Raw genomic sequence first — 23,503 nt, forward strand, 5'->3', positions numbered from 1 at the left:
TCGAGACACCTACTTACCCCTCCATGGGGTGCAGGGCAATGGCCCTAGGCTTCTCCAGGTTCTGCCACAGTAATACCTTCCGGTGGGCCCCATCCAGATTAGCCACCTCAATCCTTGATGTCCCTGAGTCAGTCCAGTAGAGCTTGTCGTGGACCCAATCCACAGCCAGACCCCCTGGTGAGAAGCAGCAGTGGGAAAGTGTTAGGGATTCACCCTAGGCAGTTCTGTGTCCTGGAAACAAGGGCAAACTTATAAGAAGCAACTTCTGGGGCCAGGACCTTGTGGTAACTATTTTACACGCATCAGTTCATTTAACCATCACAGCTCTGTGAGCGAGGTACTATAATTTCCATCAAGCAATTGACCAGGGTCATGCATTTTTTTTCCTCATATGGCTGGGGGTGACCTTGAACTCCTGATCCTCCTGCCTTTACCTCAGGAGTGAGTGCATCATCACAGCCTGGTTGCATAACAGATCCTGGGTACTTGATCTTTCTTTCCCTCCCTCCCTCCCTCCTTGCCTCCCTCCCTCCCTCTCCTCCTCCTCTTTTTTGAGGCTGGTGCTGGCAATGGAACACAAGTAGGCAAGTGTGAAGTGTGTGCTCTACTACTGAGTTTTAATTCAAGTCCTGCCTACCAACTTCTCAGTCACTTAACCTGCTTGTCGGATAGCCTGCTGTGACCAAATTAGCTGCTGCTTTTTGTTGAGATGGGGGAGGGGAGCTTCATGTATCCCAGCCTGGCCTCAAAACGAACACGTACTTGAACTTCTGATCTTTCTGTTTCTATCTCTTCAGTTTTGGGATTATAGGCATCACCACGTCTGATTTATGCAGTGCTGGGGGATCAAACCCAGGGCTTTATGCATTCATGCTAGATAAGCACTCTATCAACTGAGCAACTCCACAGTGGTTTTCTGTATCAGAGTTCCATCCAAGATTTCATTGGAAGAGACATGCTGCATTGTGCAGTTGGCAAACGCTGGCCTGTCCCTTCCTTTCCACTGCTCTTTTGCACATGGTTTTCCTGGCTCTCCACTCAGGGCCTTGTTCTCCTACCTGGACTCTCTAGCCCAGTAGACACAACCTCCTCAACATTGCTGCCATTAAGGTTGGCACGGAGGATGCGATCCAGGGTGACATCAGACCAGAAGACCAGCTCCCGCCGGTGATGAAAGTCAAGGGCGATGGCATTCTCCAGGTTGTTGAGTAACAGCGTGTATTCAGAGCGGTGCGGGAGCACCTGCCGGATGTCGATACGATTGGCAAACAGTAGCACAGGTTCTGGCCCTAGACACGGCATAGAAACAGAACCCCACTGGGCTTCAGAGTTACCAGATACCCATCAGCATGCACCCGCAGGCCCTCATCTGGGGCCCTTTGCCCTCCAGGGTGTGTCCTAAGCTGCTGGCATCCATACTACAATCCAATCCAATCGCCTTTTGCTTGAGGCTCAGATTGCAACTTCCAGACATAAATCTCTACTTCTTAGGAAATCCCTCAGCTCTAAGGCTTTTCTCTGTTCAGCCCTTAGCCCACCCAGCCAAGTGCCAACACTCCTTACCCAGAGCCTTGCAGCTGCGCCGATCAGGCCGTAGCTCATAACCTGCTTCACACCAGCACTGGAAAGCCCCTTCACTGTTGGTGCAGCCTTGGCTGCAGTAACCCTCCTCAGCACATTCATTTACATCTGTGAACACCAGGCAGGGTCAGGAAGCCTGCCTACTGCCATCTTCCCACTCCAATTCACTCCTAAGCCAACTAGTTGTTTTCCTGGTCACATCTCATATCCCCATCTACCGCCTTGGCCTGGTGGGAAACTGTGTAACAAGTGGTTCAGGGCTTTGAGGTCATGCAGACCTGATTTCAAATCCCACCACTACTGCTTACTAGCTGTGTGGCCTTGGGTAAGTTACTCACACCATTTGCCCTTCAGTTTCCCCTATCTGCAAAAAAGAAGAAATGATCCCCACTTCTCTGGGTTAGTGCAATGATGAAACCACATCACATCCATTTGATAGTCACACAGCTTCTTATATGTTGCTCCCACTCAGCATCCCGACTCTTCCCCAGAGCAGGCCTCAGCTCACCCTGGCATGTTCTCCCATCCTCCGTGAGTCGGTAGCCTGTGTGGCAGGTACACTGCACTGCCCCTCGCACCATCTGGCACTTCTGGGCACAGCCACCGTTGTTAACACTGCAGTTCTCCTCACCCGTCCGGGGCCCTGTGCCAGCCAAGCCAGAGTTGGGAGTTGAGCCCAGAATCCACCCCCGTCCAGCCAACTTGGCATTCCACCTGGACCACGAAGAACAGCTCCCAAAAACTGCAAGAGTCCCAAGGGAGGCCTCCCTTTGAACCCTATGGGTGGGGTTCAGCCACAAACCTCGGGCCAGGCCCACACACTAGAGACACTCACGACAGTTCTGCTGCGGGCTTTCGTCACTGTTGTCACCACAGTCATTGACCCCATTGCAAAGCTTCCTCTGCCCAATACAACGCCCATTCCAACACAGGAACTGGTCAGAGGCACACTGGGGGCTTCCTAGAAAGAGAGGGAGGAGGGGGGAGCAGGGTCACAGGAGTGCAGGCCTTGAGTCCATAAGGGCCTGTCATTTTCAGGGCAAACTGGAATCAGATGATAGTCAAGGTGGGAGGGTTGGGGTCCACGGCAGGAAACAGCCCAGACAAGGCTGGCTGAGTGTTGTTTTCTCCCTGAGTTTCCACAGCGGATGACTGACTGGGGCACAGTAAAATGGTGTACCTTCATACTCAGAACCAGGGTTAGTGGGTTGAGGGCATAGACACAGAGACGGCCAGTCCTTCCCACAGAGGGGAAGTAGACACAGGGCTGCCGGCTGGAGGGCAGCCCTTCCTCCCAAGGAAAGAGCGAAAGTGGGAATTTAAGCAGCTGCTAAGACTCACAGCCCTGACTTTATGTTCAAGAATATGGATGGATACCGTCAACAATGCACCTAGATATTGTACGTGTGCATGGTATTGTATGTGTGTGATGTGCCATCTGTATGTGTTTGCGGTGCATGCATGTGACTTTATAAATATGCATGGACACAGAGGCCCATCTATGTTCATGAAGAGGCCAGAGGAGATCTGATAACTTCCACCATTGTTCATTCTCTGTCTTACTGACTTGAGACAGGTTTCTCAATGAATCAGAAGATGGTCATTTTGGCTTGTCTGGCTGGCTAGTGGGCTTCTGGAATCTGACTTTTTCTATCTACCAGGGTTGGTGTTATAGGCACTCACAGCCATGCCCAACTCTGTTATTATTAATTTTTTTTTTGATTTTTCAAGATAGGGTTTCTCTGTGTAGCTTTGGAACCTGTCCTGGAACTTGCTCTGTAGACCAGGCTGGCCTCAAACTCACAAAGATCCGCCTGCCTCGGCCTCCCGAGTGCTGGGATTAAAGGCGTGCGCCACCACCACCCCGGCTCATGCCCAACTTTTTAATGTAGGTTGTAGGGATTTGAACTTGGGTTCTTGTGCTGGCACAGCAAGTGCTTTTACTCACTGAGCTACCTCCCCTGCTCCTGCACCTGGATGCACTAGGAAGGGTAGGGAAAGTCCAGGCCATTGAAGAAGGAAAGAAACATCATTTCTGGCCAGCTGAGAAAGTAATGGCAATGCTCTCTTTTCTCCTCTGCCTCCCACTCCCAGTACTACGATAGGGGCCTGAGGCAGCCCTGGGAGACTCCACCTGTGTTCTCACAGTTTTCTTCATCACTGTTGTCTGCGCAGTCATCTTCCCCATCACAGCGCCAGGATAGACGGACACAGCGGCCTGACCGACAGCGAAACTGTTCAGCTGTGCACATGGAGGTGGCTGGACAAAGCAAAGGCCTATTCAAAGTCTGGCCACACCTCAGCCTGAAACTCTACTCTGCCACCCAAAGCACACAGGCCACTCTTCCTGACAGCGGTGTCACAGAAAGTTATCTTCTTATGAAGCAGGTGGCCCTTCCTCAGAGCGCCTTAGTATCACCTGCTGGAAAACTGCCATGATGGGTCTATAAATTTACAGATTACAAGGTGACTGGTATTCCTTTGAATACATTGCCTCTGTACAGCTGTTTAATATGTCTTCATGCTCTATCGGCCCCCAAACCCTTCTCCTTAGTTCCCCACTGCCTTTGATGCCACCCCCAACTCACTGCAGTTGCGTTCATCCGATTGGTCATCACAGTCTGCATCGCCGTCACAGCGCCAGCCTGCGTTGATGCACAGGCCACTGTCACACATGAATTCCCCAGAGCGGCAGGGCTGGTGGGAAGCTGGGGAAACAAAGGTCTTCTGTCTCAGAGCAGTCTGCACACAGTGCCTCATGGTAGAGCAGAAAGTCCCATCTCCTGCCCCTCCCAACACTCCAGCTCCTCCCCAGAGAGACCTTGGAATCCAGACACTACTCCCCTAAGTGCCTGCCCCAGCTGGCACCTGTGCCCTGCCATCGGAGGAGCTCCTCCAGTCTGGCCGCCCCTCCTCCCGGCTGGCCAGAGCACTCACAGCAGTCAGACTCGTCCGACCAGTCTCCGCAGTCATCATCGCCATCACAGTGGTAGATGTCCAGGATACAGCGGCCATAGGCACACTGGAACTCCTCCAGATTGCAAGGAGGAGAGGGCACTGCTGAGGCTGGAAGGGAGAGCAGGCCTCAGGCCCCAGTGACTGGGGATAGGTGCCTGACTCTTCACAAGGACAAGCTGCACAGGCAAGGTGTCTTACTCAAATATGTTGCAAGTGGGTTCCATTTGTGATGGTCCTACAGACTTGTGGACCAGAGGGAGTCAACCCTCCACAACTGCCACTATCCTAGCTCAGGGCTCGTGTATCTCAGGCTGGCCTCAAACAAAGATAACCCTGAGATCTTGATACTTCTGCCTCTGCCTCCTGCCTGCTAAGATTACATATAGGGGTATACCATGATGCCTGACTGATTTGTGCAGTGCTAAGGATAGAACCCAGGGCTTCATGCATGCTAAGCAAGCACATATATAAGCCACGCCATGCCCCACTCCCCAGCATCATTCCTTTAGAGCACATACTCCTTTGCCTGCTGCACACAACCCTCATCTAGGAGATGGAGCCCTTAGGCATCATCCCAGCCCAACATCTCAGGTGTAGGAGCACTCACGGCAGCTCTCCTCATCGGAGCCATCTTTGCAGTCTGTGTCACCATCGCAGTACCAATGCTCAGCAATGCAACTCCCATCACTGCAGCGGAATTCCTTGTCTGAGCACTTGCGCATGTCTAGGGATGCAATAAAACAGGAGTCCCATAGAATCTTCTCTTACCCTTCTCCTTTGGTGGTAGGAAAGGCCCATATTCCTGACAGTGTAGACTGCAGGGGAAGTCCACATTCCTGACAGTGTAGACTGCAGGGGACCCATATTCCTGACAGTGTAGACTGCAGGGGAGGTCCATATTCCTGATAGTGTAGACTGAAGGGGAGGCCCATATTCCTGACAGTGTAGACTGCAGGGGACCCATATTCCTGACAGTGTAGACTGCAGGGAAGGCCCATATTCCTGACAGTGTAGACTGCAGGGGAGGCCCATATTCCTGACAGTGTAGACTGCAGGGGAGGCCCATATTCCTGACAGTGTAAACTGCAGGGGAGGTCCATATTCCTGACAGTGTAGACTGCAGGGGAGGTCCATATTCCTGACAGTGTAGACTGCAGGGGAGGCCCATATTCCTGACAGAGTAGACTGCAGGGGGACCCATATTCCTGACAGTGTAGACTGCAGGGGAGGTCCATATTCCTGACAGTGTAGACTGCAGGAGAGGTCCATATTCCTGACAGTGTAGACTGCAGGGGAGGTCCATATTCCTGACAGTGTAGACTGCAGGGGAGGTCCATATTCCTGACAGTGTAGACTGCAGGGGAGGTCCATATTCCTGACAGTGTAGACTGCAGGGGAGGTCCATATTCCTGACAGTGTAGACTGCAGGGGAGGCCCATATTCCTGACAGTGTAGACTGCTCTGCCCTCCCACCTTCTTTCAGCTGCACCAAATCCCAGGCACAGTTTCAGGTAAGGTGGCATGGGCCTTCTTTGCTGTCTCCTCCTATAGCTCCTCCCACTCTGGACCCCCTCCTGCTCCAAGAGCACCACTCACCACATTGTTCATCACTGTTGTCACCACAGTCATTGTCACCATCACAGTGCCACAGACTCCGGATGCAGTAGCCATTCTGGCAGGGGAACTCATCTTCCTCACACTCCCGGGGGGCTGTGGGCACAGATGAACCAGGCTGCCATGACAGAAAGCCCAGTGCCTGCAAGCCCCCCAAAAAAGCCTTCTGGGGCAGTCAACAGTCCTAGTGCTGCCCCCAGGACTCCTGAGGAGGTGGCCACATCTTGTGGGTTTAGCTGACCAAAAGAGGAGGGAGACGGACAGAACAAAAGCTGAAGACCTAAGGGCTCAAGTGGGCAGAAAATCTGACAGAAAGTCCTATCCCAACAGAGCCCATGGAATTCGCCTGGCCCTTTCCAACACTCACGACAGTCCTGTTCATCGGAGTCATCTTCACAGTCATTGTCCCCGTCACACACCCAGGAACGGCGAATGCACTTGCCATTGTCACAGTGGAAGTCCAGAGGGGAGCAGGTGGGCAACACTAAGTCCAAGAGAAGGCAAAAGTGAAGCAGGCAGGCAGGCAACACCAGGGCCTGATTCCAAATCCCACTGTCATCACTCCCATCCCTACCCCGCAGCAGATAAAGGATCCAAGCTGTGAGAGGGAACAGCAAAGGGGAAAGGGAGGACAGCAGGAAACATCTACTCTAAGACACCCAGGAGGCGGTATGAAAAATTCGGGCAAGAGAGAAAAGCAGGGCCATGGTGTAACTTAGTGGGTAGATTGTGGCCTAACACGCATGAAGCCCTGGGCTTGAGCACCAGCACCTCATAAAGCTAGGGGTGGAGGGGAACACATGTAATTCCAACACTTGGGAGATAGAGGCAGGAGGATCAGAAGTTCAAGGTCATCCTCTGCTACATGTCTATCCAATGTGAGGCCAGCCTGAACTACATGAGACCCTGTCTCAAAAGATACCAAGAGGGACACTTTCTCCCTCTTTTCCTCTTATTAAAGGATGATTGACACATCTGAGTCCACTTCTAGAAGTCATTACTACTAGACTACTACTAGGTGATGAGTGAGTCACCTGTCCTCTCTGAGCAGTTGTTCCTTTGACTATACAAGGGGATAATTGCACTCCACTCACAGAGGTCTTTTGAGATAATGTATATGAAAGTGCTACATGAAAGGGAAGCATTTATTATTATCACAATTAGCTGAGCTGGTTAGGGTTAATGAGGTCCAGGTTGTAGCTTCGTTCCCATTAGACTAATCACTCACCATCAGACACAGATGCTATGGGCCAGACATGTACCCCTAAATCCAGACAACTGGCTTAACAGTGAGATTTATATATATCCAAGACAGGACATCCTGGCCCATTGTCCGTCTATGACTATCCTGGAGGAAAGGCAAATTTAAATAGAATTCAAGGCTTTTTTTTTTTTTTTTTCCCAGTGTGGGGAGGGGACTGAATCCAGAACTTCACACATGAAAGGCAAGTAGCTCCACTACTGGTCACAGCCTCAGCCAGTCATTTATGTGTGTGTGGTACATGTACTTATTCAGGCAGGTGCATGCACGTGTCAACATCAGGTGTCTTCTTCAATAGCTCTCTACCCTGTTTTTAAAGTTTTTTATTATTGTGGGGGAGAGAGCTCGGGAGCCACAGTGCTCATGAAGAGATCAGAGAATAATTTTCTAGAGCTGTTTTTGTCTGCCCACCACCTGAGTTCTGTGAACCAAACAGTCATGAGGCTTGGTGGCAAGCAGCCTTCCCTGCTGCTGAGCAGTCCCACCAGTATTTCCCCAATGTAAGAGTTCTTACAAAGCTTATCTTATTTAATATTTATGAATATATAGAATACTAAAATAAGAAACAAGAAAATAATCTGCATCTATGTATACCATCAAAAAATTAAACGTTATGTATGCAGCATACATACAGAATTCACAAATACAAGGAGACCTATTTAAAGGCTATTTGTGGCTTCCAGGGTACTTTCTTTTATACCTTTTCCAACTTTTTTTTCTCTCTCTTTTTTTTTTTTTTTTTTTTTTTTTTTTTTTTTTTGAGACAGAGTTTCTATGTCCAGCATGCAGCATGGCCTCAAACACAGAGATCTGCCTGCCTCTACCTCCGAAGTACTAGGATTAAAGGTGTAAGTCATAATGCCTGTCCCTTTGCCAATTTTTCAAAGTGTGTTTTACAGGGATTATAGGCAAGAACCACCCAATGGAAATACAGGTGGTTAAAGGAGCCATGCCTCTCTCCACATCCGTCACCCTTGCAAGACTGACCCCAACTCAAAGTCAGACACAGGTGGGCATAGACCGTGCCTCGGTCCATTTTTCACCACCCTGGGATGCAACTTACTACACCCATCCTCATCGCTGTGGTCCCCACAGTCATTGTCTCCATCACACTGCCACTGGGCGGGGATGCAGGTACACTCGCCGAGGGCACTCACTGCACATGTGAAGTGGCTCCGGCCACAAGCACACTCCAGGTTGCTGGCTAGGCCTGGGCAGAAAGAAGAGAGAGCAGAGGGCCTCAACTCCTGTCCTCCCAAAGCCTACAGGGGTGGGGAGGAGAGGAGCCTAGTCCAGGAGCATTGTCACTCAGTGAGCCACATGGACAATGCAAGGGAAATGTGAGGACAATGTAATTGTACTTTCCTTCCTCTGCCAGGGCAGATGTGATCCCAAAGATACCTTGAGACTTTGGGTTCATAGACAGCTCAGTTCTTTACACAACATCTCTGAAGGCCAGGAGAGAAAGCCATCAAGGGGTGCTGTGCTTAGGAAGGGAGCAGATGACAAATGGATGCTACTAAGATGCCTCTACGTGCTTCCTTCCAAAACTAGTTTGAGAAATGGATACATCTGTCCCCATCTTGAACCCCAAGCACCAAGGGCAAGTGATAACAGTGAAATCAGAACACTGGATGGAGCCTCTTAATATCAAGGAATCCACATGGGTAGGCAAGAAGAAGTTTGTGAGCCCTGCCGGTCAGATTTTGCTTTTGAGGAGAGTGACAAGATCAAGCCACCTCAGGACAGAGTAACTGGGCCCAGTCAGTGCCTTCCTGTCTATGAGACAGACCACAGTCTGGAGGAAGGCTATCGGACACAGCCCATCCCCCCACCTTAGCAGCATGCAGCTGGGCTTCCCTATTGAGCATCAAGCTATCTGCCTGGCCAAGTCCCATGACTGGCTGCTGTGCCCCCTCCCCAGAGTACCCAGCAGGATGCCCTGGGATGGCGTGTGAATGGCTCAGTGCCCCTGCTCCAGCCTCAGCTGGAACAAAGGGTTCTTCCAGGGTCACTCTCCCCCCTCAGATTATTCATCTAACCCGCTGGGCTGCTGCAGCTGGAAGGAGGGGGCCTGCGTTGTTGCTCATCCCTTCTCTAGCTCTCTTCTCTTCCTCCCATTAGCTGGGTCCTCCCTGCCTTTATGCTGGAGGGCTGGAACAGGGAAGTAGTCAGTGTTGCATTGCCACCCTGTTCCTTTCCATTCAGCTCTACTTCTCCCCCAGCCTTCCTATCCCTCTCCCAAAGGTGTGAGGCTGAGGCAGAGCTTCCTAACCTGCAATGGATGGGTAAACACATGGATGGCCAATCAGCCTTTGGCATCTATAAGCCTCTTGAGCTATAGGCAAAATGTACATTTCTGGAGTGACGGACCACAGACTCCTACCAGGTTCTCAACTGAGGCCTGGCCTTCCCTCGACTGTCTACTGTAAGGAATCTAGTTATCCCAGGAAAGAGAATTTCCTGCAGAAGACAAGGAGATAACAGTTTTGCATACCTCATGTATGCTTGAAGGCCTCACTACGAGCCCAACACCCCTGTCTTTCCACAAATGCAAACCAGAGGGTTCTTCCAGAGAAACTCAGAAGATCCAGTTGCCCAGGGGCCTAGCCTGCTCCTTCCCATTCCTAGAGGAACAAGGAGTAAGGGCATGGCTCTCTAAGACCTTAGGCAACAAAGCCTGAGGAATACTGGCTCAGCACAGTATAAGCAGTCTTTTAGGGAATCCTGGCTAGACTCAGTAGCATGAAATATTCCATTCAAGGATATCCCTGGCACACAGGAGAAGCTGCAGGGAGAACAGAAGACTTAATTAGTAGGTTTCAGCCTCAGCAGAGGAGTAGATTTGTCCTTCAGTAGACTAGTGGTCCTCCGAGCAGCTGGTGAGTAGAAGCAAGGGATGTAGTTAAGCATCCCAACAGTGCACAGGATGTTATTCTTTTGTTTAAATTAGAAATAAAGAAAAGGCACAAGATGAGACATGAGACTAAGAGAATACATTAAGCAGTTTATTATAGGCCCAGCAGGGTAGAAAGACTAAGAGAGAAGAGGAAAAGGATTAATGGCTGACCACCATGGCCAGTCTCGAGAGAAAGAGGCAGAGAGAGCATAAGAGAAGGGGCAGAGAGAGAGAGCGAAGAAGATGCAGAGAGAGAGAGTGTAAGTGGTTAGGGGTCTGTCTTTTAAAAGGAGTCCTCTACACCTGCATGTAGACTTAGTTCCCATGGAACTCTGGGCTGACCAGGGTACTGCCTGTGTGGATTCTACCAGGTAACAGGGACAGGCCGGCATAATGCCTGAACCTTTCACAGGATGTCCCCTGTCCCTACTAACTGATCCACAAGAGGTGGAGAAACACTGATAGTGTCAAATGGTAAGCAACAGAGACAGACCTGGAGGGAGATCCAGAAAGAAGAACAGATAAGAATAAGGGATAAAATGGAAGGACATAAAGGGGGAAAAAATGTAGATTTGGAGCAGACAAGCAGACCTTGGATTCTACCAATCAATCTGCCCACCCTCCAGCTTTAGTAGTACTGCACTCAAACCTACTAAGACACACCCCAGACCCCTTTTCACTTTTTATTTTGATACAAGGTTCAGGGTTTCATTAAGTTACTGGCCTGGAATTTACTCTGTAGATTAGGCAGCCTTAAACTTGAAAGCCTTCTGCTTTGACATCCCAAGTAGCTGGGATCAACAGGCTACACTGCCAGGCTTAGCTTAGTGTCTTAATACATTACAGAAAATAGAAAAATAAAATAAAAGCCAGACTAGACATGAAAATAAATGTGGAATAAATGAATTTCAAGCCATGGTGCACTGAAAATGATTGTTAAGTAGACATGGGGAGATTGGAGGTATGCAGCTGGGGACACTTTCCCAAAAGGCCTTGATTGGGAATTGTTGAATACAAGTGATGGGACAGCAACATGAGCAGTTTCTTGGCAATCATGAAAGGGAAACAAGTACAGAGGACTGAAGAGATGGCTCAGCAGTTAAAAACACCAGCTGCTCTTCTAGAAGTCTGGGTTCGATTCCCAGCATCCATGTGGCTCACAGCCGTTAAGTTGCCTCAGTTCCAGGGGATCTGACACCCCTCCTGATCTTCTTGGGCACTGCACACAGGGTGCACAGACATACCTGCAGGCAAAATATTAATACACATAAAATGAAAAGAGAGAGAGAGAGAGAGAGAGAGAGAGAGAGAGAGAACAGAAAGCAAAGAGGAGCCATCAACCTTTTCCCCAGCCCCCACATTTGGCTGTGTGACAGCATGAGTACTGATGTCCGGGTGCAGACTGCAGGAACACAGTGTTCTATCATCCGACATCAAGTAGCAGGTAGCTCAAGACACACAACTTCCTGCATGTCAGAGCAATGGCTGAACTCAGAGCTGTGGTGAAGCTCAGGCAGCCATCAGTCAGAGAAACCTTGACTTGGGCATTCATAGAGGAAGCAGACACATTATACTCCAAAAGGCAGACTTCTGGAAGACAGCTTCCCCTCTGGAATCCCCAGAGATGGGATTCTGTCTTTTCACTCAAGGCTTGGCCATGATCATAAAGGGCAGCTTTTAACCCTTTTTGCATAAAAGAATGGAGAGCAAAGAAAGGAAACCAGTGGCTGTGGGTGGAGACTGCAGGTCTTCAGGCTTCCAGGGGCTTAGGAAATATCCCTTCCGTCTTTTGCACTTCTTCCCTACAAGTTCATGATCCATTATTCTTGGGATCTGTGTTAAGGTGCTCATAGAAACTTGTTTTGTTTTGTTTTTGCTTTTTTTGTTTTTAAAAAATTTACTTATTTGTATTTTATGTACACCGGTGTTCTGTTCGCATGTCTGTGTGAGGGTATCAGATATCCTGGGACAGGAGTTACAGATAGTTGTGAGCTACCATATGGGAGCTGGGAATTGAACCCAGGTCCTCTGGAAAAATAGCCAGTGCTTTTAACCCCTGAGCCATCTCTCCAGTCCTTGTTTTTTTGTTTGTTTGTTTGAGATAAGGTTTCTCTGTGGCTTTGGAGGCTATCCTGGAACTCACAGATATCCATCTGCCTCTGCCTCTGCCTCCCGAGTGCGTGTACCACCACTGCCCAGCTGAAACTTCTTTTTTTGAGGCAGGGTTTCACTATATAGCTCTGATTGGCTTGAAAATTGCTGTGTAGATGAGGCTGGCCTCAAACTCAGAGGTCTGCCTGCCTTTGCCTCACAAATGCTGGGATTAAAGGTGTGCGCCTCTACATCTGGCTTCAGAGACTCTTTTTAAAAGGTTAACCAAAATCTCACCATTTACATCTCGGCTCCCTCAACCCAGGTATCTTAGCCATTCACCAGCGCTTTCTTTTGAGGTTTGGGAGAAGGCAAACACCAGGGGTACCAATCATAGCCTCTATAAAATTGTAGACAGCAGAGATTCCACACTTTTGAGAAGTTAGTTAATCAAGAGTCTCTGTTTGCAGCTGGGCGGTGGTGGCGCACACCTTTAATCCCAGCATTTGGGAGGCAGAGGCAGGTGGATCTCTGTGAGTTCGAGGCCAGCCTGGTCTACAAGAGCTAGTTCCAGGGCAGCCTTCAAAGCCACAGAGAAACCCTGTCTCGAAAAACAAAACAAAACAAAAAGTCACTGTTTGCTCATCTTTAAAATGGGTATGAAGCAATTCTATACCAAGGAGTTTGGAAATGGTCCTCCTGCCTCTACTTCCCAGGTGCTGGAATTATACGTGTCTACCACTGTGCAAGGTAGCCTGTTAGCAAGCAGTTTACCAACTGAACTGCATCCCCCAGCTCCTCATGCCCTCCCTTTCTTTTTTCTTTTTCTTCCTTCCTTCCTTCCTTCCTTCCTTCCTTCCTTCCTTCCTTCCTTCCTTCCTTCCTCTCTCTCTCTCTCTCTCTCTCTCTCTCTAGTTACAGGGAATGAACTTAAGGCTTCCAACATGCTAAATATATAATGTAATGCTGAGTCACACCTCTTAGGCCTTCTCATTCTATAAGATGTCAAAGCCTTCTTTTCCTATCCACTGGCAGGAATGATGAGGCTACAAATTTATTTGAAAGTCTATAACTATATCCAGACTGAAGGGCAACTTGACTGATTTCAGCTCCTGAGGCAGCACACACAGTAACAGCACATCCACGTGGCAAACTTGAAAGGAATAGCAACACAGAGTCACACAGAAATGGACCTGATAAACCCATCTACCCAGAGTCTGGCGAGAACTCTATAGATACAGGGTATAGCTTGCCTAGCAAACACCAATAGTGTAGCAGTAATCGTCATCACCATTACAGAGCGGCTGGCAGTTGGCAGTAGGAAGGTCAGGAAGCCAAGGTTTCCTAGCACTGCCCTACCTGGACATATTTGGCCCAGGCTGAGCTGGAAGTCCCTATCCTGTGTCCCTTAGTGTTGCCCACTTACTAGACCTAAGCTTCTTGGCTATTGGAATTGTATGCCAGACAGCACTTACTCATATTCACAGTGCATGTGCAGTGCTGTATGTATCAGTTGAGCAGTACAAAAGTCTGTTAAATGAACAAGAAATGCATGCTTGAGTCTTGTGAGAGCTGGAGTCAAAGCAGAAGAGAGGCCCTGAATGGTAGACCTAAAAGTAGCCGATTCCCTAGCTAACTGATGCTCAAGGGAACTTTACGCTTCTCTTTCCCCAGGCAGCTTCCTGGTTCTAGTCAGGTGAAGCTCTCTCCCTCAAAAGATCCTTTCCTCACTGTACTCTCAGTCTATAAAACTGACATATCACAACTAGACTCACTTCTGTCTTATGGCCAGCCTTACTCGGCCAATTCCTTGGTGACAAAAGGGACACACTAGATACATGATTACAGGTTCCAGAAAGTTCAGGTATCTTTGTTTTTTTTTTTTCCTACTTTTAAAAATAGACAATAAATTCTGTTTTAAAGTATTTATTTGTTGGGCCTTGGGAGAAGGCTCAGCCGTTAAGAGCACTGCTGCTCTACCAAAAAACCTGGTTCAATCCCCAGCACCTACATGGCAGCTCCCCACTGTCTATAACTCCAGTTCTAGATGATCTGACACCTTCACACAGACATACATATAGACAAAACACCAATGCACATGAAATAAAAATAACTAAATAAATCCATTAAAAAACAAGTATATATATATATATATATATATATATATATATATACTGTGTGTGTGTGTATGTGGTGTGTGTGTGTGTGTATGTGGTGTGTGTGTGTGTGTGTGTGTGTGTGTGTGTATGTGTGTGTGTGTGCACAAGCATCCTGCTTGTACATTGAAGAGGCCAGAAAAGGGTATTGACTCTTCTAGAATTAGTTACTAATAGTTGTGAGCTGCCATATAGGTGATGGGAATTGAACTTAGGTCTTCTGCAAAAATAGTAAATTCTCCTAATCTCTGAGTCATGTCCCCAGCCCCAGAAAATACATTTTTAATACTCAGCACTCAAAGTTATGAGGCAGAAATATACAATATTAAGACCATGGGAACAATGCTTCCCAGAGTATAAATTCTGTTCCTTCTGGTTCCTGAGTGGTTCATCTATTTATATCCTAGGTTTTCATCAGGAAAAATGGAACAAAAGAACTCTTATCACATATGGATGTTTTTAAAAATACTTAATTTCTGAGAGGTACTTGGCATGATGCCTTCTACATATACTATGCATCTTTTTAATAGTCTTTAAGACAGGGTCTTGAACTTGTGATCCCCCTGCCTCAGTCTTCCAAATGCTAGGATTATAGGCATATACCACCACACCCTGGTACATGCTAAGTGTCAATAAATGATAGACCTGGAGGCTGAGGTACAAAGGTCAGTGATAGAGTGAATACTTAGCAGATTTAGGCCTTGGGTCTAACCCCTAGTCCCCACGCAAATGAATAATCAGAACAAGCCAGGTGCAGTGGCATGGCTGGACAACATAGTAGATAGAGATCCTGCCTCTGAAAGTTAAAACTAAGGGGGTGGGGGTGGGGAGATGACTCAGTGGGTTAAGCTTGGATTCCTAGCACTCACTAAAATCCAGTTATGGGGTTATGCACTTGTAAGTGCTAAGAGGACAGAGTGAGTTTGAACCTGAGGACACACATGGTGGAGGAAGAGAACCAACTTCCTCAAGTTGTCTTGTAGCTTCCACAGGGGTCATCTAAGACTGTTGGAAATAACAGATATCTACAAATTATAACAGCAGCAAAATTACAGTTATGAATTAGCAAGTAAAATTATTTTATGGTTGGGATCACCACAACATGAGGAACTGTATTAAAGGGTCACAGCATTAAGAAGGTTAAGAATCACTGATTTAAAGCCTTTCATTTTTCCTGTCTCTCTGAACCTTAAACTACCTGGGGTGGGAAAAATGGAAGGGAGACTCTCCCCTCTCTTATTTGCCTAAGCCCAGCATCTCCATTTGTTTTTAAAATGTTGCAGTCAAGCCAACAGAAGATTTCTCTTGTCCTGCCTCACCCATGGCCACAAGAAGGTAGCAGTTGCACTCCACAGGTTGGGGCCATTCGAAGGGAACATACACCACCACCCTTATTCCCCCTGCACCCTCCGCAGGCCTGACAGGAAGTGGAGCTGCTGGACTGTGATCTCTGGAGACACCGACAACCTCAGTAGCAGCTTTACTCCACGTGATAATCGGGTGCCTCTCCTAATACCTTATTTTATACCTGCCTGGCTTTACAGCCAGAAAGGGAGAGAGGATCCTTCCCTGTCCCCCAGAAGGCACTGCCTGGATCCTGGAGCTCCCTGGCTGCAGAAAATCTCCGGTGATAAATTATGCCCCCAGTCTTTTGTTTCCGGCTTGGCTCAAAGCTCTGATTCTGAGCTCTGCACAGAGGTGAGGGGGAGCTCCCATAGGCCAAGTCAGGGCTTGCTGTGAGTCCTCCTAGCCTGGCTTTCTCCAGTTGGGGCTCAGTCAGTGCCCCTCCCTCCTCACTCTCACCTGAATGGTGGGGGAGCAGTCATCAGAATTAGCTGACAGTCCATCCACTCATCTGCGGAACCCAGATGGGAATGCCTGCGTGCACTGAAAGAATGAAGTCTGCACGGATGGGCGGAAGCGGTGCCCAGGGGCACCTGGGATGTTTGCTTCTTGCTAAATCAAAGGCACAACAGAAAATAGACGGCCAGGAAGCTAAAAAGAATCAGCTTTTTTTAACGGCTGCTCTGGGTTACGGTCAACTTTCTGCAGTTCCCAGAAACATCACAACACTGGCACCAACTTAAAAGGAAGAAACAAAGAGACAACAGGGGTCAAACTTTGGGGTGGAGGAGCTGGGGGTTGGGGGTGAGTCTGGGGCTGGAGACTCACATCAATTATCTCACACACTGACAGGACTCCTGATTGAAGACTGTGGCTGTGAAGGAAGCATGCTCCCAACTGCCCAGCCCCCAAATTGGGGCAATTACTACCTCTAGAGCTCTGGGGCCTGACTCCTTCCTCAGTCCAGTGGGAGGGACAGGTTGGAATTCTAAACTGTGGCAACTACAAGAGACCTCAGGCAACCCCTCTCACCCTGGGTCACAGCAATCTTAGGGTGAGAAGTAGTAGGGCTCACTTCTGACCTCTCAACAGGGTTGTTCCCAAGGGAGTTCCTCCCTCTCAGGAGCAGGCTCCCCTGGCCTCCCTCCACAGCATAATAAAACTCTTTTTTGGAAGTGTGGACAGGACAGAGTTACGGTTAGGTTTCACTGGGTTTTCAAGAAGGAAAAAGAAAGGACAAGTTGTTTCACAGAGAAAAAAGAAGGCGGTTGGGGAAAACAAGTTGAAGTGAAGGAAGGACCAAGTCTCTTTTATCATATGAGACACGCAGTGTAACTTATCTGGCTCCCACATTCCAAACTCCAGAACCATCTCTGATGGATCCATTTAGGCAGTCTTACTAACAGTTGACATTTATTCAGGCCTACACCGACATAGCAGTTGTCAGGCTGTGGGCTGGATAATTTGAACATTCTATCATCTCTTAATTTTTACAGCATGAAATTTTCATGGGTGAAAATATATTACCACACCCCTCCCCTTACTCGATCCTCATTTGCAGATAAGAGCCCCAGAAGTTCAGGAAGAGCCAGTGTTTTTGCATAGATTCACCAAGAAGTATCAAAGCCAGGTGTCAAAACCAAGTCTGCCTGTGCTTTCTCAAATATGGGGCTAGATGAGCAGTTTGAAGGCATGTTTGCTGAATGGGTGAGCAAATGCCTGTATGCAATGCTCAGCTTGGGCAGTGCTCCTGACTGTACCGGGCAGAATGAGCCTGACCACACCAGCTCTAGGCTACTCCAGTAGGTGATCATCAGTGTTGTTTTTAGGGCCAAACTCAGGCTCTGCCAACTAAACCTCAGCACCTAGTCCTTCTTGGGATACTGAATCTCACTAGGCTAAGGAGAGAAAGACATTCAGTGTTGGAGAGAAGAAAGACACTAAGAAGTAGCCTGGGACTTACATCCAGGCATCTGTGACACAACATGGCTACACTTTACCAAAAGACGTAGAGATGGGGGCTAGCAACAGGCTAACAGACCCAGCTGACCAAAGACACAGAATTTTCCTATAATTCGAGATATGTCCAGGAATAAGATATATTTGTAGTCTCTGAAATTATTCGGTTCTCATTCAAGAACCCCTCTCATAGTTGTTATCTCTTTGAGAAGCAGCAACATCCCATCATCCCTTCATCCCTTCATCGTAGGGACCAAGACTGTCAGTTAGTCTGTAGAAAGATTATGCAAAGAGCTACCAAGCATCCTGTCCTCTGTGGCCTCCTGTGTTCTTTGCTGGCCCAGAGGATGAGCATGCCCAACGTGCTTTGTGTCAGACGTGGCCTGACTTAGTTCCCTTGCACCTGTTATTCTTAATGCGAGGTGCCAGTTGCAAAGATGTCATCTGATATCCAACAGGGGACAGAAGAGGAAATCCAGAATCAGTGACAAGCCAAGCATCTTGCACAAGTCTGAGAGATCAAGGGCAAGGTCACTCAAGTACCATGACAACCATGGTCATGACAACAACTACATGGAAATAAGACCAGTCTCAGGCTAAATTATTTTGAACTCATTTTCAGAAACTTTTTTTTTAAATCTAGCTAAGCACTCCTGGGCCAAAACTGTCAGTGTTCACTTCCCTAGAAAAGTGGTTTGTGCACACTCCAGTCATAACTCACAGAGCATTTGTTGTTGTTAGCTTTAGTTTTTGGGACAGAGTCTCATGAAGCCCAAGTTAGCCTTGAACTCACACGGTAGCTGACGATGACCTAGTACTCCTAATCCTCTTGTTTCCACCTACCAAGTTCCAGGAAAGGGTCTTGCACTATAGTTTGAGATGACCTCAAACTATGTAGCCCAGACTTGTTTCAATGTCCTTGCCTCAGTCTCCCAAGTGCTAGCATTAGAGATAAGCCACTAGCTTTTCTCCGTGTGTGTGTGTGTGTGTGTGTGTGTGTGTGTGTGTGTGTGTGTGTGCTAATGGGTTTTGCCTGGCGGATATGTCTGTGCATCACATGTGTGAAGTACTCAAAGAGGCCAGAAGAGGGTGTCAGATTTACTAGAAATGAAGTTACAGACAGTTTTGAGCTGCCAAGTAGAGGGTGGGAATGAAACCCAGGCCCTCTGGAAGAGCACCTCGTGCTCTTAAACACTGAGCCATTTCCCCAGCCACATCCTTCTAAATTTTGAAGAACAGATTGTGATCTAGGCCAACACCAAATGGAGAGCCTCTAGGAAAAACCCCCAAGGTCTAATAGAATATAAATAAACATCTTGGTCTAGTGTCGAGTTCACTCCTAGCTGAGGTTGTCTATGTAAGCTCTGCAGGGCAAAGCTTTTCATAGGCACCTCTTCCAGGCGGTCCTGGACTTACTGTTAGAGATCCGAGTGGGATTTGGGAGTGGGGAATGGGGGGTTGGGTGGGGTGGCGGTTGCAGACTCTGTAACTGCTCTATCTCACTACGAATCTGTCTTCTATGGGTCTCCAAGGACGGTTCAGTGTAAGGCCCTGAGAAGTGCAAATTTTCCTACCTCTGCCTACTCTGAGTGCACAGGAAGTCTCCCAACTTAGAAATGTCTATTAAACCTTTTCCTTTAAAAATGAACCAACACAAGCCACCAAGAACCCTCTAGTGCTTTTTCTGTAAAGAATTAAGAATTCTCTGCCCCTGTTCTCACCCCCATCCTCCATGCAGACGTAATGTATGCAGTTTTGACAGCAGCTTTGGAGCAATGAATTCCTCTTGGCCAATTTCAGTCCGGAACCTTCCAGCTCCCCCTTCCCTGGGGCAGAAGGCGACAATCTCCTCTTTGGCTTTGTTGGTATCCGTTTTAGCCCCCACCTCACCCCCCTTTTCCTAGTGCCTAGCTATTTCCCTTGATCTTTTTCAAAACTTCCTCCAGGGGGCCGAGAGGAAAGTTCCATCCCCTTCCCTTGCAGCCCGAAGGGGGAAAACCCCCCCAAAGCATAGCTGTCCCTTTAAGGGGCCCATGTGGTGGGAAGAACAGTTACATTCCTACCCCAGTAGGGCTGCTGTCCCAACACGCCGAAGAGGCTACAAATAACCTTCGAGGAGAGAGCCCAGGAGGGGGAGAGCGAGGCGCGAAGAGGAACGTGGGTCGGCCAGGCTACCACTCCTCGGAGAGAAAGGACTTCGTCGGTGCTAGATACCACATGGAAAAAGCCATTGAAAAACCCACGCGTAGTTTAAATAACAGACACTAGAACTCTGTTTTGGATTCAGGAGCTAAAACAATCTTTAAAACAAGTGCCCAAACAGCTCCACACCCTGCCAGGCAAGTTCCGAAATCTGCACTTTCCACACGAGCTCCTCAAAGTGAAAGAAAGAACCCGTGCACCGCCAGGGTCTGCAGACCGCTCTTTCTGAACCCCACCCCCTTGTCCAGCAGCCTGGAGAATCGGAAGAACTGGATCTCCCCCACGTGGAAAAGCCGGCGGGTGAATATGGTTGGAGTTCCAAGATCGATCTTTGATCTTTGGGCACAAACTCAGAGGCAGCGGCTAAATCACAGGGTGCACCCATGTTCCCAAGCGGCTGCAGAGAGGCAGATTCCACTGGAGTCCTAAGTAGACACAACAGTTGCGTCCGGGCACCGAACACGTTATTAATAAGGAGCAGATGAAGAAGCAGTGCCGTTGCCATCCGCCCAGCTCCCCCGAGGCCAAGGCCCCACTGCATGGGCCCAGAGGCTGCCTTTGGAAGTTTCCTAAGAACGCGCCCCTCTGCCCTCTACCCCGGCCAGGACAGATCTGCAGGAGCCTTCCAGCAGTTTCTTCCCAAATTTCCTTCCCAACCTCCTTTCCATCGCTGTTCCCCACCCCTCCCTTGGGGAGGATCCAGGGCAGGAAGCTGATTGGCCGCAACCAGAAGAGGGAACCCAAAACTCCACTTAGGGGAGATGCTGCAAGCAAATGCGACCAAAGACCCTAGGATAACCGGGTGTGGAGTTCGAGGAATTGCTTCCCAAGTCCATGATTCCCGGATGCTCAAGTAACTCAGATTCTGCTGGGGCCCTCTCTGCAATCCACCCGGGATCCCACAGCCCCTGGAAGGAGGACTATTTACAATTTATCGGTTTAGCGACCATCCTCCCCGCCTCCCTTTCTTTGCACACATTCATTCGCACGCACCAGGGACACAGAGCCCTGCCTTAACCTGAAAGGGAACCAGCCACTAGCTCTTTAAAGAGCAACGGTGGAAGCCGAGCGAGAGTCTCGGATCGTATGCCACTCGGCCCAGACCACAGCGGGGACGAGTGCCTCCACCACTGTCCCCTCTCGTGCTTAAAGAGCTGCAGGAGCTCCTCTTGCTTTCCTCCGCACGCTCTGCCGGGGTTACTGCTTGAAGTGAGCTCGAGGTTGGGATCTCAGGCCCCAGCCTGCGCCGTCCCGCTCCCGGGAGGCGAGTCCTGCAGCGGCCAGACTCAGGGACAAACTTTCCCGGTGGCCCGGTCGGCGCGGGCGCTGCGGCGCAGCTTACCGTGTGCGCAGAGCAGGGCGCCAAGCAGCAGCGCGCCCCACCACCGCCTCATGGTGCTGCGGCGGCCGCCGGCGCTCCCTGCCGGCCCGGGGGTCCCGCGGGCTCCCACGGGTCGCCGGGGCTGAGAGAATCAGCAGAGGGTTCCCCCGGGGTGGAAAGCGTCTCGGGTCCAGCGCAGCCGGCGCGCCCTGCAAGTCGCCCTCCGGGCCGCTGCCGCCTCCAGTGCTGCCGGAGCCGAAGCCGCCCCGCCAGGGGACCGGGGGGGGTGTCCCGAGCCCGGCCGCCCCGCCCCCCGCGCCTCAGCCCCCGCCACCACCACCGCGCCTGGTCCCGCCCCCGGCTCTGGCCCGGCCCCTTCCCGCCCTCTGCCCTCGCCCCCCAGTCCCAGGACCCCACCCGCCAGTGCCTCCTTCGCTAGCCCTGGCTTCTACTCAGGCTGCCCCAACATTCCTAGTCTTCCGGAGAGAGCCCCTTATCTGTCCCCATTACTGCTACTCAAATGTCCCCAGATTAAAAAGAAAATTATTCTAGTGGCAACTCTCAGCTCAGGTTCATTCTAGTTCTACACCAGGGAGGAGCACCCGTGCTGACCCAAGTCGCCTGGGCGTGACCCCGGCCCCCCTACCAGCTCAGACTCCAGACTTTATTGTAATGTCTCAAAAATATGCAAGGCTTGCGAGTGCATAATTCTCTCGGCCTTTATTGACATCAAACAAGGGACATCAGGGGGCCTGCAATGCTTGGTCTTAACTAGTGTTCTCACTGTCAAAATTCTTATTCTCAAGTTTTTCTTCTTGCACCCCGGCCCCTCCCCCGGTCTAGGCAGTGTTGTTCTAGGGCTAAATAATTCGGCGACCTCCCCTTTTCATTTGCTCATTTCCTGAGGTAAGGTTGTCTGGGTCCTGTCGCTCCAGTTCAGACGTCCAGATTTGGCTCAGACAGACTCAGTTCCTCCTCACTGTCTGTAAATCAGCATTGTTAGCCTCTTTACCATCTTTGACTTTCTGATCCTGGCCAGAAAGGGGTGGGAGTGGGGGTAGGGAAATAAATCCGTGCTAGGAGTTGCACTCCCCCAAGACCTCTCAGCCTTCCTTCAGCTTCCCTTTGTAAGACCTTCCAGCAATATGAAATGTTTGGATTACTACATAAATTTGTAAACTATTCCCGATGTTATCTCCGTGGCCTATCCCTCTCCCCCATGCATACTAGTAGGTATTCATTAATTTTGCTGCCTCTCGTGTTCCCAGGCTGTTTTGTTGCTTTATGCTTACACCCCCAACTTTCTCCTGAGGTATCACTTTCCCCTCCAAGCTGATATGCCAACATCGGCTGGTTTTCAATCATCTTAGCCTGGATTTAGCTGAGAGGGAAGTAATTTGGTACAGTGCAAAGTGGATATTAAGCATTTTCTCCAAACGGATAGGTTGACATTTTATCCTTGCTTGTTTTCTATTTTCCAAGACTTTCACTTTAAATTGCCATCTTTGACCAAAGTGAACATTAAGCATACTTTGTGAAAGCTACAATAACATAAAAATGTGATATTAACTTTTTTTAGTTTGTACTTTATGCTGTGTCCCACACCACCCTCCTAGATGCCCGAAATTTTTTGCCTAGATGCAATTTGGTTGAATTTAGCATCACCATGGTAACTAATGCCTAGATATTTTTGGCTGTGTAATTCTTCTTGGAGACTCAAGGCGGCAGTAGAATCAGATAAGGTTTATGTGGTTTTAGAACTTGGGAAAGGGGGTAGATCTGCCGGGTTTACTTACTGCCCATCGGTCATTTTAGCCCAATGTCAAAGGAAAGAAAAGTGAAGGCCGATTCCTCATCCTGCCCCTACCTTCCAAATTCAGTTTTTGTTTGGTCTCGGGATTTCAGTACATGCTGCTTAGGAAGACTTACTTTTTAAACCTGATGAGAAAGACCTTGTGATTCTGGAGACCATATTTTGTTCCAAATGACAGCTAGGGACATGTGGTATAATGAATACATTTGTCCCAAAAGAATTCAGGGCAGACGTTCCCCATACTTTTAATGTCAAGGGATTAAGAACTTATAAACAGTTTCCACTCTGTATGCAAAGGACAGGT

At 49.1% G+C, this 23,503-nt stretch overlaps 2 protein-coding genes across 5 annotated transcripts in view; one reads left to right on the top strand and one right to left on the bottom strand.

Annotated features, from left to right (window-relative positions):
* Nucleotides 1-21,648, bottom strand: part of Lrp4 (LDL receptor related protein 4) — a 53,855-nt gene extending 32,207 nt beyond the window's left edge. The window contains exons 1-13 of one of the 2 annotated variants that reach the window (XM_027422524.2): nucleotides 21,408-21,648; nucleotides 8,478-8,624; nucleotides 6,521-6,637; nucleotides 6,136-6,249; nucleotides 5,147-5,263; nucleotides 4,519-4,647; nucleotides 4,170-4,289; nucleotides 3,716-3,841; nucleotides 2,417-2,542; nucleotides 2,090-2,224; nucleotides 1,564-1,689; nucleotides 1,059-1,289; nucleotides 18-174 (exon numbers count right to left, since the gene is read on the bottom strand). In XM_027422524.2, the coding sequence (XP_027278325.1) occupies nucleotides 18-174; nucleotides 1,059-1,289; nucleotides 1,564-1,689; nucleotides 2,090-2,224; nucleotides 2,417-2,542; nucleotides 3,716-3,841; nucleotides 4,170-4,289; nucleotides 4,519-4,647; nucleotides 5,147-5,263; nucleotides 6,136-6,249; nucleotides 6,521-6,637; nucleotides 8,478-8,624; nucleotides 21,408-21,459 (1,697 nt within the window). In that variant the 5' untranslated portion in view covers nucleotides 21,460-21,648. Of the gene's footprint in view, nucleotides 1-17; nucleotides 175-1,058; nucleotides 1,290-1,563; nucleotides 1,690-2,089; nucleotides 2,225-2,416; nucleotides 2,543-3,715; nucleotides 3,842-4,169; nucleotides 4,290-4,518; nucleotides 4,648-5,146; nucleotides 5,264-6,135; nucleotides 6,250-6,520; nucleotides 6,638-8,477; nucleotides 8,625-19,584; nucleotides 19,613-21,407 lie in introns of those variants that run through there. The other variant, XM_027422525.1, reaches the window with a different exon arrangement.
* Nucleotides 19,945-23,503, top strand: part of CUNH11orf49 (chromosome unknown C11orf49 homolog) — a 181,930-nt gene continuing 178,371 nt past the window's right edge. Inside the window, exon 1 of one of the 3 annotated variants that reach the window (XM_027422535.2) lies at nucleotides 19,945-20,918. In XM_027422535.2, the coding sequence (XP_027278336.1) occupies nucleotides 20,827-20,918 (92 nt within the window). In that variant the 5' untranslated portion in view covers nucleotides 19,945-20,826. The remainder of the gene's footprint in view (nucleotides 20,919-23,503) is intronic. The other 2 variants (XM_027422534.2, XM_027422536.2) reach the window with 2 other exon arrangements.

This window comes from Cricetulus griseus, chromosome 6, assembly GCF_003668045.3.
Source record: "Cricetulus griseus strain 17A/GY chromosome 6, alternate assembly CriGri-PICRH-1.0, whole genome shotgun sequence".
Taxonomy (NCBI): Eukaryota; Metazoa; Chordata; class Mammalia; order Rodentia; family Cricetidae; genus Cricetulus; species Cricetulus griseus.